Source organism: Urocampus carinirostris, chromosome 14, assembly GCF_059441175.1.
Source record: "Urocampus carinirostris isolate Australia breed hairy pipefish chromosome 14, RoL_Ucar_1.0, whole genome shotgun sequence".
In the NCBI taxonomy this organism is placed as follows: Eukaryota; Metazoa; Chordata; class Actinopteri; order Syngnathiformes; family Syngnathidae; genus Urocampus; species Urocampus carinirostris.
Genome location: NC_142362.1, coordinates 28,646,705 through 28,661,232, shown reverse-complemented (window position 1 = coordinate 28,661,232; position 14,528 = coordinate 28,646,705). Strand labels below are relative to the sequence as shown.

At 40.0% G+C, this 14,528-nt stretch overlaps 1 protein-coding gene across 3 annotated transcripts in view; it reads left to right on the top strand.

The window, feature by feature from the left end:
• The window catches only part of cckbrb (cholecystokinin B receptor b), a 50,602-nt gene extending 38,019 nt beyond the window's left edge, over positions 1–12,583 (top strand). For all 3 annotated transcript variants that reach the window (XM_088352677.1, XM_088352675.1, XM_088352676.1), the window contains 2 exons: positions 2,577–2,704; positions 10,446–12,583. In XM_088352677.1, coding sequence (XP_088208803.1) covers positions 2,577–2,704; positions 10,446–10,990 — 673 coding nt within the window. In that variant the 3' untranslated portion in view covers positions 10,991–12,583. The remainder of the gene's footprint in view (positions 1–2,576; positions 2,705–10,445) is intronic.
• The last annotated feature ends 1,945 nt before the right edge of the window (positions 12,584–14,528 follow it).

The window sequence follows — 14,528 nt, the reverse complement described above, 5'->3', positions numbered from 1 at the left end:
GTGAAAAATCCTTCCCAAAAAGACTCATTGCTGTACTATCTGTAAAGATTCTCCTAACACTCCACTTATTGAAACATGAATATTTTGTTTGTTTGTTTGTTTGTACATGATTCAATTGTTTGTTTGTTTGTACATGATTCAAATTGAATCTTTTCTTCTGGCGCCGTCACGAATGGCAGCCACTCCAGCAGCTCCCGTGTTATTTTCGATTGTTCTCGATTGTTCTCAGCTCAGGGATGCTGCTGGAAATGTGAATTTCCCTTCGGGGATGAACAAAGTATCTATCTATCTATCTATCTATCTATCTATCTATCTATCTAAATACCTGGGTGTGCAGCTGGACAACAAACTGGACTGGACTGCCAACACAGAAGCTCTATGTAGGAAAGGGCAAAGCCGACTTTACTTCCTCAGAAGGCTGGCCTCCTTCAACATCTGCAAAAAGCTCCTGAAAATATTCTATGAGACAGTAGTGGCAAGCGCCCTCTTCTATGCGGCAGCGTGTTAGGGAGGCAGCGTCAAGAAGAAGGATGCCTCTCGTCTCAATAAACTGGCTAGGAAAGCGAGCTCTGTTGTGGGCAAAGAGCTGGACAGCCTAACAACAGTAGCTGAAAGACGAGCACTGAAAAAGCTGAGGTCAATCATGGACAATCCATCGCATCCACTACACAGCATTATCTCCAGACAGAAGAGCAGTTTCAGCGACAGACTGCTGTCACTGTCTTGTACTACGGACAGACTGAAGAGATCTTTTCTTCCTCATGCCATGAGGCTCTTTAACTCCACCCGGCAGAGTAAAGGCCCACATTAAACCACACCACCTACATTGGATATTACCGAATCTTACTGCAATATGTATTCTGTGTAGCACTATTTAGTTACTCTATATAACACGCTACAGTGGGCATTTGCACGTCACACTGGGTATTTGTATATTGTATTCTTTTGGCTTTATTATTGTACTGTTCTCAGCTCAGGGATGCTGCTGGAAATGTGAATTTCCCTTCGGGGATGAATAAAGTATCTATCTATCTATCTATCCATTGTACTGTGTTATTTGCGACACTGGTCAGGAGTGGTAATACATTTATCAGAACCAGAACAGGAGGAGGACCCAGATGCGTAACGTTTCTCACACAAGCTTTATACGGGAATGGGGCAGTCATGCACGTTAACACAAACGACAGTGATTCGGCGATCGCTGGGCGGAAGGAGTAAGGAAGAAGTCCGGCGTGGAACAACAGGAAGCCAGAGGCCGACAAGATCGATACCAGATACACGGGCAAATATTGGACAGACGAGGTAGATACCGGACAGGACGAGACCGACAGGATTGATATCAGATACAGGAGACTGGAGACAGATATCGAACAGGACGAGACAGACAGGCTCGATATTGAAAACTGGAGACTGGAGTCCGATATCAAACAGGAAGAGATAGACGGGAACAATACCCGATACTGGAGATTCTAGCAAGGTATCAGACAGGACGAGGCAGATGGGATCAATACCAGACACTGTAGACTGGAGCCCAATATCAAACAGGACGAGGTAGATGGGAACGACACCCGATACTGGAGATTGTAGCAAGGTGTTAGACAGGACGAGACAGACGAATCAATACCAGATACTGGAGACTGGAGTCAGATATTAGACAGGAAGAGACAGACGGGATCGATACCGGACAGGGTACACAAGCAGGAAACCGGACAGGGTCAAAACACACGTCTTGTGGGTGCAGAGGTTCGTTGACGTACTGACAAAGGGTGAGTGAGAGCCTCAATAGGAGGGAAGCCAATCAGTCAAGGAGCCTCAGCTGGCGCCTAATGGGCGAGGCCAATTGGGGGCAATGGGCCACCGTGACAAAATTGTCCTCCAGACTGTTTTAAAGCTACCAATCCTCAACATTTTCAATGAGGAAAGGAACGCGAAAGTGGCACTTCCGTGTCGAGCGAGGGTAGTCGTTGACAGACGTATTAACGAAAAAAACATCCTCTCATGGTTCCATTGTATTTTTTCACTGTCTGTACAGTGTCCTTGGGTGGCCTGAAAGGCGCTTTTAAATAAAATGCATTATTATTATTTTTATTATTATTATTATTAAAAAGGCAATTAGGAGAGATTACTAGTCGAAAACTACACACAATGCACACATTTAATACTGTATTGAATTCCAAGCTAAATTTCCTGTGATTTGAATTTAAAACCTATTGCCTATTTGATGTCAGTCAGACTCACGTTTGTTCGGATTTTCAAAATGAGAAAGTGTCAGCGACTCAACAAAGAACAGGTCAATATTTGGCCTTCATTTTGCAGCAAGTAACTTTGGAAATTTCACTTGAGCTGTCACGAATGTAATCACCAGAGCATAAATACTCCGTGTTCAAAAATCAATCAGCGACTCATCCAATCCAATTCTCACCTCCATCACTCGAGCGTTGCCGTAGATTGCATGACGAGTGCTAACTGCTAATACTTGTGAAGGCACCTGGGTGCAGAAGTTTCAACTCGCATGGGTGTGAACTTTCTGTTTGCATGTGTGAAAATTACTCTGAGCCCCTTCCTGTCTTTTCAAGGTATGTCCTGCTTCTGCTTATGCTCTTTGCTATTCCTGGCGTGGTGATGAGTGTTGCCTATGGACTTATCTCCAGGGAGCTTTACAGAGGGATCCAGTTCGAGATGGGCCACAAAAAAGACTCTACAGGTGAGAGCGCGTTCACAGCTTGACCTATAGAATAGCTGAAAAGTTATGTTCCCTGAGGGCAACCTGGCTAGCACCATCATCATTGGCTAATATTACCATGACAACCAATACAAATTTACTGCATGCGCTAGTGAGAAATATCCGTTGGGACTTGTTATAAGGTTGAGTTGAATAGACAAGTAAAGCTGTTCACCTTTTCAAAGCATACATCTAAAGCACACACCACAGTTTAGCAATCATACTGAATGCCAGGGTGAATTGAGTCATTTTTAACTATTAACTCATTTAATGTCAGACGTTTTTCTCAAATTGGCTTTTTGCCATGTTGAGCCATTTTGAAGGCCTCCAGAAAATTTAGTTCTGTAGGTACTTAGGCATAGGTGTCAAGACCAGAACGGAAACAGGACCCACTCGCGTAATGTTTACAACAAGTTTCATTGAAGGAACGAGGAAGGGGTGCGCCCACGATCCGGTGTTCGCTCTTGTACTCAGCTTGTGATCCGAACACAGAATTAGATCTTCCGTAGCGAGCGATGGCAGTGTCATGGGCGGAAAACTGGTCGGTAGAGCAAGACGTGGTCGGAAATAAGTCGTAAGCCGGGACGGGAGAGCAGACGTGGTCGGGATCAAAAACTGATCGCAATTCGGGATGGGAGAGCAGACGTGGTCAAGATCAAAACAGGTCGTAGCGGGAGACAAACAAGAGTAAAAAAACGGACAGATGTGAGTCAGGGTCGAAAAAGGCTTGCCTAGTATGCACAGACGGACTGACCACAGGAGACAGATAGGAGTGGGCTTGAATAGGGACAGGGAGCCAATCAGAGTCTGAGATAGTTGGCGCCCAAGGAGCGGGCACAGGTGATTCACATCAGTAATCATGACAATAGGCCATGTTAAAAGAAATCTTGAATCACCTTTCAATAGAAAATGTCTGTTTCTAGCTTTTACCATTGTTCTTTAAACAGCAGTTGAACATTATAAAACTTTCTATAAAATACTCGTTTCCGGGAAAACTCCTGAGGAAAATAGCTTTGTTGTGAAAGAATGTATTTCAAACATTTCACATCGGTGCTTTTTTTTTTGCTGTTGTAATACTAAACCAGGGATCACAAACATGCAGCACGGGGGCCACATGCGGCCCCCAAGATAATAGTTTGAGGCCCCTGCCTTAATATGAAATTTAAAGGGACAGTGTGTATTATTTTTTCCACTAGATGTTACTGTATTGTCAACTTTTTTTTTAATTAGTAGGGCCTTACTTACTGTAATATACTATATATTATCATTTTCACAATTTTCGTTTGTTGGGACATATTCACCTTCCCCTCAAAGTCACCTTTGGGAATGTAGCATTTTAAATAAACAGTGTATTATAAAAAAGTTTACTGAAGTTGATTTCGACTGACAAGACGTTTTTTAAAAAAAATTCACATTTTTGTAGATTCCCTAAACAATTTTCCTAAAACTTTTAGTTCACATTATTTTCCTTAAAAATAAAATAAACTAAGAAGCAGGAATTTCCAAGCGTTATGTAAAAAGTGCTGGTGTTTAAACTGGGGCAAGTCTGCCGACTCTAAATCATTGCAACTGGGAGCACCGTTTGTATGAGAAAATGAAAAATTACTAAATTTACAATGACTCGTTTTTGCTCTTTTCCCAAGCTGACAGTTACAATTTTGAAAAGCCTGTTGAAAGATTTTTATAATAAACTTCGAACTGCCCGTCCCTCTGGATACATACTAATGAGGATTGAGAAAAACATGGATGAAAAAGATCATTTATCCTTTTTCTCCCTCAAATTTATACTTGTACAAGCACTCCACTTAAGTAAGTGTTCATTCAGACTGAGATCGAATACTGTTACTACTCTTAAAGGATACATTTATTTCACAAATTTGGTGATATCGGGTTCTACTTCTTACTAAATTCAAGTTCCTGATCACAAAGCAACCAATACAACGGCTGCAAATATTAATATCTGTCACCGTCTAAATGGAGAGTGTGTTTTATGTGATCATTAGATGTCCCTGCTAAATTCTGCTACTGTGACAACACCACAAATTGATATGAACACAAGAAAAAGCCATTCTTTGCAGAGAGAAACAATTTGAAACAAAAAATGTAAACATGTTACTGTTCCTGAACAAAAATCTGTAAATGCTTTGTCAATATGGGAACAGAGCCAATGTTTGACTCTTTATTTGGATTACCTACTTCATTTTAAAACATCAGTTCTCTTGTTTTGTTACATTGCTGCTTTTTTGGATCTACTCTCTTGTTTTTTTTTCTGAAACAGTTGTAATACAAATATTTGCATTAATTTTTTTTGTATTGTTAAAAAAAAATCATACGTTGATAAAATGTGTATTTCTTTTACCTAGTGGAATCCCACCCTGTAGTCACCACCATGCTTTGTCACAAGCCAGGAACGGAGACAGGACCCAATAGCATTCGTTTTACTCAGTTTGTATTAAGAAAGAGAGCAGTGCTTTCATCCACGATCTGATGATCGTCGGTCACGGGTAGCAGCTGGCAGGAACGCGGAAGTGGCACTTCCGTGTCGAGCGAGGTAGTCGTTGACAGTGAAATCAGGTCGATGGCCAAGACGGGTCCAGAAAAGAGGTCGGCAAGAGGTATCAGGCAGGAAACAGAGCAAAACAAGTCGATGGCCGGGACGGAGGAGCAAAAGTAGAAACGGGTCCAGAAAAAGGTTGGCAACAGGTATTAGGCAGGAAAACAGGGCAGGATAATGTCGGAGAGTACAAAAGCTTGCCTATCTGAGGGCATAGGTTCGCAGATGGTCTGACGGGTTCCTTTCGGAAGACGGGAGTTTAAAAAGAGTCCAACAGCCAATCTGGTCCCGCGGCTGCTGGCGCCAACGAGGCAGCAGCCGGTGCCCCGAATCAGCAATCATGACATGCTTGTCTTGCTGTGCTGTGTGGCACTGTTTTTTATTTGCATCAGACAACAGTGCCATCTAGTTGTCAAATATTACACACTGGGGCTTAAAGTTTGCTATGTAGTTATTCAATAAATACAGACGATCCCAAGCGGGGAGGTCTCAATTAAGCAATGATCAATCAGTTTTGAATCATATCGATCGTTACTACCGTGTATTTACTTGGGTCAGATCCATCCCGAAATTCCCAGTATCGCCCACCCATATTTCTGAGAGGTTCTGGAATTGAGAGTGGAAGACAGAGTCAAAAGATGCAATTGGCTGGCAGCTGCAGGCGTGGACGTCGCCATCTGTTTAGCCTGACATGGAGAGAGGTTTTCTAAAAAGCAGACAGGCAGATATTAAAAAAAAAACTGGATATCCGATAAAAGGGATGAAACGTTCCTAGGAGATTTTATGGGAGGTTAATGGAAAATAAGACAAATTTAATAATCCATTAACTTTCTTCTGTGTCTTTTTTTTTGCTGTAAAAGCGGAATGTTCTCATTCAAATGTGTAAATCCTATAATTGTACTTTTTGTCCGAGTAACATTTTAGTGTCTTTCACAAGGACACTTTTATTTAGTCTTTAAAGGGGCAGTGTCTATTATTTGACCACTGTATTATACAGTGCTAGCGAAAACGATTGTTAAAACTGTTTTTAGTGTCAATAAATTTGTTCAAACCAAACCAGCACAAGGAATAATACAAAATACGAAGACTCAAAGTAACTCTAAAGCAATGGCATTCCTCACCTAGGCTGTGTGACGTCTGAAGCAAACCAACCGTCAATACCTATTTTATGGCAATAAAACCTTTACTGCAGCTACAGCTGAGACACATATAAAAAAGTATAAAAAAAAGAAAAAAATTGCTGAGGATTTAGTAGAGCTTTTAAGAAGTCAGGTCGGTTGTTGGGCTGTGTCTTCCCTCTCATGAAAATATAGAATAAAAATGTAAGTGTCCAGTGTTTAAGTTTCTTCTCATAAACTTTACAACTTTTTCATTTCCCTTTTCAAAATTGCTGAAATCTCTCATGTTATCATTGATATAGTTAATGCAATCAGTATGTAATGCTTTACTGTGCTTAACATCTACAGATGAAGAGTGAGGCATGCAATTCTTTTGCCTCATTGCAGAGGGCGTTAGTGAGACTCAGGATTCTGATTTGACGAACACCACAGCTCGGAACAATTGATCTGATGATAAGGTTAGCAAGTTAGCCGCAAGTCAGGCTATCCAGTTCTCGTTTCATGGACTTTTTTTTTTCATGGAAGAGTACTTATCCATCTATGCATTCATTCTAGTCATTCAAAAGGAGCAGGATGTAATGCTGGGGTCGTGTACCTTTTTGAATCAAAGAGCCATAAAAGCAAAAACCTTAAATAAAAGCTATTCCATATGTTTTAACACAAAATTGGATAAAGCTATTTCTTCAGTACATATTATTTCACTGTGCGACTTTTGACGTTTCGATCTAATCTATGAAATTTGTAATAATAACGCTTGTGTCCCATATCAATATAAATGTACCACTTAAAGTGTTGAGGCTCATTTTGACCGTCAATTTTGTCCTATATAATGGTTTCAAAACAATATGCGAGCAGAGTTCTTTTGTCAAAATGTCACAAAATACTGCAAACGAGGACACTATCGTATTTACCTCCAGTGCAATAAAACTGGTCGAGGGGAAGTGTCTATAGCTCGCCCGTTCCTACCGCTCACCCAATCAAATTGTTTTGCTAGAGTTTTTGGGTGTTTACAGTTTGTTCAGTGGACCTGAATTGTTTAATGCAATTTCATATAAAGAATTATTAAGCAATACAATCATAACAGGGTCTGTTAGTGTAACACCGTGACTGTAAACTTCAGTTTAAAATGTGCCCCATTTATACTGGATCGAACCATACATTCGTTCAGTGTTTTTATGGCTGTGCACATGCTAATGTCGGCTTTGCTACCAATGCAGTAGATAATTATGCACGTTGTGTTTGATCTGGGCAACACGGTCTCTGAGTAGTTAGCGCGTCCGCGGCACAGTTCTGAGGTCATGAGATCAAACCTTCCTGTGTGGAGATTGCATGTTCACAACGTGCTTGCGTGGGTTTCCTCCGGGCACTCCGGTTTCCTCCCGGTCTTATTCAAAAGTATAAGCGCCCAGCTCATTTATAAGTTAAGGTAAGACAAGCAATCTTTTTTTCTTATGCTACTGATTAAACTTAGCATTTTTGCCCTGGTGACAAACTGTTGAATAAGATGTGAGTTCATTTCCTTGTAAATCTGACTCTGCCTCACCAGACAAGAATCTCACCGCACCTCACTGGACTTCAGACGTTTTGCTGCTTCCAATTACGTCTTCTTTTTTTATTCATATCTTTCTTATCAAAGAGATTCAATCCTAGGATGTTTTTGTCGAAGCACTGTGGAATGAAAATAAAAATAGTAACCATGCTGAAGGGCAATGCACAATTTAGTCTGGTCTAGTTGTCTCAGTCACTGGCAAACATCATCAAATATGTTTTAGCGCTGGAGCGCCTTGGTGGTAACCAGGGCAACCGTAGGCAGGGATCGGAGATAGAAAAAATTGACCCAATCAAAACACCTACATTGTCTAACTTAAAGATAAATATAAATTCTGTTTCCTTGGTACTGCATTGCATTTCCCACGTTTGTCTCTATTGTCCGTCTCTCATCTCATTATAGGTTCTGCCTGTGTCTCGTCAGCTCTGCCCTGGACCTGTGTCAAAGTAGTTATGAAACTAAAACGTATAACCTTCTGTTTTTCTTTTCCGTTTGGTCCGTTATGTTAACTGCCGCTTTAAAACGGGTCACAGTGAATCGCATGACCACATCTAATTGTCTTTAACAGTGGTTCTCAACTGGCCTGATTTGATGAGGATTTTTTTTAATTCTTAATATGAAAAAGTTTGAATGTATCTTTAGCATGTGGAAAAGTCCAACTTTGAAGGCGATAGAAAGCTTCTTCCCCTGACTGTGTAGCCAATCAGAATGCAGAACATTAAGCAAAGAAAATCTTTGAAGTAGCAAAACTGCATCACAGCAAGGAATTACTGTGCTCAAATAAACATGGTAGTTTGACACTGCCAAGGTCACTCGACTACTGTATGGTCAAATGTAATTTTATCTGTTTGACGTCATAATATATCATACTGCCCTAAAATAAATGTACTGTATTTTACGGACCATTGGCACATCTGAAAACAAAAAATTGGGCAGAAATTCCAACGTTAGCCTTTTATGCAATTTGTAATTATTGATAAGTTGATATCTCTCCACAATTGCATAGAAAAGGTGGCAACGGGGGTCAAACAGGGTAGTAAGAGCACAGAATCCTAACCACCAGGCCTCTGGGAGCATGGATCGTTGTTGACAAATGCATAACACTGAATGCAACGGAAATCGAATCTGGATTGCGGCGGGCATAGCACCAGGTCCTATCAGCTAGACCACTAGGGGTACAGACAACACACTGAAATGGCCTTAGGACTGATTTTATTATCACATTCTTTTTTAGTAATGGTACCAGATATGTTAGAGTGAAGAGAATGTTTTTTCACTTTTCCTCTACTCCAACTAAACAAAGGTACGTGATAAACGTTATGAATATGTGAGGTTATGTGAGTTCATTCATAGTTTTCAGGGGAACCGGCTTGTTTACCACAATGCCATCCTCTTCATTCAGTTCATATCGACCAGATTACTTCCCACAATGCCCTTCTCACCATTCAGTTGAGAATATTTTGCTCTACGTGGCTGGTGGCTTCTGTTTGCCAATGCATTTCTTTGGCATTTTGGCATTTGGCATTCAAGTAAGTCCAAACCAAATCGAAGATTACTTGACAGATATGAAATGGGCACCGCAAAGGCAGACATTCCTAATGATGTCCTCGGTCCAGTCAGTTATGTAAATGGTTTGCAGCCACATGTTTCCTCTGGGAATTGCAGAATAGATGTGTTCCTTAAAATTGCGATATCTTTATTTTGGTAATCTGTGTATGGGGCTGCAGTAGCTCAGGAGGTAGAGCGCTCGTCTTGGGATCAAGGGATTCCAGTTCGAATCCCGGCTTGTCCGTGTTACATGTCGAAGTGTCCTTGGGTAAGACACTGAACCCCTAATACCCCCAATAAGCAGGTTAGGGTTTTACATGGCTGCAATACAAGGCCACTATTGGGAAATGTGAAGCACACTGTAAAGCGCTTTGGGAAGTGAAAAAGTTGAAAAGCGCTATATAAATGCAGATCATTTCATTTTCATTTCATTTCGTATATGAGAGCAAATATGTACACATGAATTGTTTTGATCCACAAACGTATTCGCGATTCTTTTAAGGTCTGAAACTCATATGTCTTGTTAAATGCACATGAGAATAAAAAAACACATGATTAAATTGCCGATATATATATATATATGTGTGCACCTGAAAAACACGTGTGAAAATTGAAACATATTTGAAGAGCAATCAGTGACCTCAAACAACAATGTTATGGATTCATTCACTTCAGGTTTCTTCTTTTAATAATACTGTAAATTTAGAAAATTGGCTTCGAAAGTCCTCAAAATGTACTCGAATTTGGCCATTCAGAAGTTGTACAAACCCATGCAAATGCCATTTTTTTACTTTTTGTGCAATTAATTTTGACTTCATGCGCCTTGAAGTCTGGTGCGCCTTATATAGGATAACAAGATCATAAAAGACTACATTTTGGGCGTGCACCTTTCGATCTGGTCCGCCCTCTAGCGCAGAAAATACGGTAATTGTCTTTCTCTTGTGCCGAACCTAGATGTAAAGAACGGCTTGACGTCAACAGTATCGTGCGGGAGCGATGACGGAGACGGTTGCTATGTCAACGTGCAACGGCCATACTCACTGGAGATGTCGGCCATGTCAGCCTCGGTCAAGTCGCCCAAGTCCGAGCGTCCGCGCAGCAACACGTCGGAAGCCAAACTGGAGGCCAAGAAGCGAGTCATCCGCATGCTGGTGGTCATCGTGGTCCTCTTCTTCTTCTGCTGGATGCCTTTATACTGCGCTAACACCTGGCGAGCTTTCGACGACAGTTCAGCCAAAAAGCTTTTGTCGGGCCGACCCATCGCTTTCATCCACCTGCTCAGCTACACCTCCGCTTGCGTCAACCCCATCATCTACTGTTTCATGAACACTCGTTTCCGCAAAGCTCTCCTGGCAACGTTTTCCTGTTGCGCCTCCCCTTGTCGTAGCCGCCGCCGCCGCCGTCGCGGGCTGAGGGACAACGAGGAGGACGCCATGGCCACTGGGCCTTCCATGTCCAAGTTCAGTTACACCACTGTCAGCACCATGGGAACCTGCTGAGGATGGGTTAGGCAGTCCAGACGTGGAAGAAACTGATACTCCGGAAAACACGGTATAAAACACTCGCTTTAGGACAGGTGTCGGGAACTTTTTTAGCTCAGAGAGTCAGGAAAGTAAAATACAGGGTGTTTCAAAAACAGGCATAAAAATAGGTCAGGTCTTAAACAGTTGAAAAGTGTGTGGCAGAAATATTGTTTTTATTTGTGTATAACGCACACCCCTTTTTGAAGATTTTTTGATAAAAATCGGTATAAAATTTTGTTTGGCTTTTTTTCAGATCAATCGTTTTTAATTAAATGCGGCCACGACTCAAATCATGTATTGACTACTAAGAACACAATACCATAACTTTAACTATTTATTTATATCATGTTTTTCAAAGTCCAATTCATCATCAAATATACTAATGAGTTGCTTACCTCCTTGTGCTATTTTCTGTGTATTTGTATCTTTCTGTTTTTCCCATTCTCTAACATTCATCTCTCTAAAAATAGTGTGAGAATGAGACAAAATTTAATGCGCGTTACACCGAGATTAGTACTCCAGTACTCCAGTCCCACTGCGCAAACCACATTGATTTTAATTCAAACTTCATACGCCAGGTTCGCTCTGGGAAATCTCACACAACCTCTCTCCCCATTTTAAAATATTTTCTCCTCGGATCTATACAATTCACGTTTATTCATTCTAACAATTCTTGATATCTAAATGATTTTACAATTTTTGAAACACCCTGTATTTTGATTTTTTTTTTTATGAGAGCCACTTCATTCATTATAAGACAAAATTCAATCAAACCACTAAACCCGCTCTCCTCTCCTAATTCGTCAACACATTTTCTTTCACTGTGTGACGTTTGATAATTTCATAAAATCTATAAAGTAATAAAAATGCCAGGACATATGTCCTATATCAAATTATATACCACATACAAGAAAGATACACATGTATTTAGGGAGTGTGTGATATTTGTATAAAGATCCGTCCACCCCTCCCACTATTAAATTGCTCTGGGTGCCTGGCTGGCGTTTTCAGATTTACAGTTTGTTCTGTGGGTTTCATCATAAAGTGACTCAACAGTGAACAAAGATTGTTCAATGACTTTTCATACCAAGGATTCCCTAGAGACATACAGCCATGACGGGGTCTGTGGGTGTAACACCGTGACTGTAAACGGCAGTTAAAACTTTCTCCTATATATTTTAGACAGAACAATTAGTCTTTTGTGTTGCTTCAGCTTTGCATACACTGAAAAGTTATTCTCTGAGCAAGATGTACTCATGAAAAGAGCCATATCTGTCTTGCAAGCCATACGTTCCTGACCGAACCTTGGTTAAGGATGAGGTGAAAACAGGTGGCATCATGTAGCAAATCCATGATTGTGATAAAGTCCTAGTAATTCTTGTATATACCTAAGATAATGGAAGGCTGGCTTGATTGTTAAATCAGGGCTGCCGGGAGTACTGTATTTTTTGCTCCGTCACAGTAAAGCCCTACACAGCCCTTGTTGCTTTTTTTTAATGAAATACCTATTGTATATGTATATATAGAACTGCTCTAGGGCCAATAAAACACGATATTTTCTTAAATGGACATTATGTATCATTAAGAGCTTTCATTCATTTAAAAGAAACAATAATGATTTGAATGATAATCAAAATATATCAACCATTATATGACTGCACACATTTCACTCATTGGTTAAAAAAAGTATTCAATTTACATGACATGAGGCTCACCTAAATTGTGCGCCATCTTGCTGCTAAGGGTACCGACTCTACCCCCCACCCCCACGCCCCCCAAAAAAACAAAAAAACCTGGGGACCAGCTAGGCAAAAAATGAGAAAAAAAATGGTGTGGTTTGCTCACATAAAATCGCCATTGGTTATTTTCTTCTTTGGGCTCTGTAACACTCGTTTTCGGTGCACTAACCAATACAGCGACATCTACTGGTATCTTTTAATAGACACTGTGTAATATTTTACCATTAGATGTTGCTGTATTGCATAGTGCACCAAAAACAAGTGCTACAAAGCAACAAGAAGAATACAAACTATAAAGACTCAAAGTGACCAAACTAAAACAGTTTTCTTCCCATGTTTTTTGACCAGCCTGTCACAAGGTTTTTGGTTAATCGGGATACCTTTAGCAGAAACTTGGCAGACAATCGCTTGTAATCAAGTTTCTATTTAAGCACTAGGAGGCGCTTAATAATACACAATGCCCCTTTAGCCATCGTTTTGGCCTATCAATCATATTTTTCCCGAAAGATGTTTTTTTGTGGTTGACTGAAGCTTTTTAAGCCCCACAAAATACATGCATAGTAATAACATGATAATAACACAGTAACAACATAGTGTTATCATGATAACTGTTATTTCTGAAATGCAAATCAAACTGGTTGCCCATCACACTAATCAGTAGTAATAAATAGCCTTTAGAATCAACCCTCATATAAAGTATGAGCATAAATTCTTGCTGAGCATGTTTACTTACACTGAAGTGTCATTGTAAATAATTTACGTTGAATAATCTCAAAGTAGGCTCTTTTAAAACTTTTGTAAAATAATTAGACTTGCCAACTTAGTGTTACATCATTGAGGATATTATCTCGTGAAATACTTTTGTCACGAATTTATATACATGAATGTTATCATTGGTAATGCAGCTGCCTTGCGCAAAAAGTGCCTGCTTGAAAATTATTCTAGTCAGTGCAGACAAGATGGCGCTAGTGCTGAAGACATTTGAAACTAGGAATGTACTTTGATACATGAGTTGGATTTTTTTCCGAAGTGCAAGCGATCGCATGTATTAGATTGTCCAATTTCCAAAAGAATCATATCCTTCTGTACATAAAACATTGCTGTAAAAATGTGCGTAGCTCACTCAGTGACAGTGAGTCATACTTACACAGTATACTAATTGAGTTTATTAACGGCTTTATTACCTTCCAATAGCTTCTGGGCACCATTACTCATAATTCATTTTTGAAGAGAAATCGAGAGATCAATTAGTAGATTATGACACCCATCAATAATTGCAATAGTTTTGTCTAATCATCATTGGACAAATATTTCTTGCGCAAAAGACAGTGGGCCAATCAGTACTTTTGTTTTAAAAAATCAAGAATTAATGAATGATGACGTTTTCATGTGTTATTTATTTGACTTTGGCCATGGTTAATTATAAACCTTGCTTATTGACGATTGTTTTTTTTAATAGGTAGAGTGCTAGTTATTAACTTGTCTGACTTTACCCAAAATTCCATCCTGACTCAAATCAAGAACATAATTCAATTTCTCAAATTTGTTGAATGAAAGTATTGTGCGGTTTAAAGCAGTGATAGTATTTTAAGAAAACATAAAAAATGACAAGCAAAACTAAAACATGTACTGTATATACTCGCCTATTGTCACGACCAGGACCCAGATGCGTAACTTTAATCACAAATTTATTGAGATATAGAGGAAAGCAAGCCGCTCACAGAATCGTAACGTGTTCCAAATGCACATATGGATCTTCCGGAGCGGGAAATTGT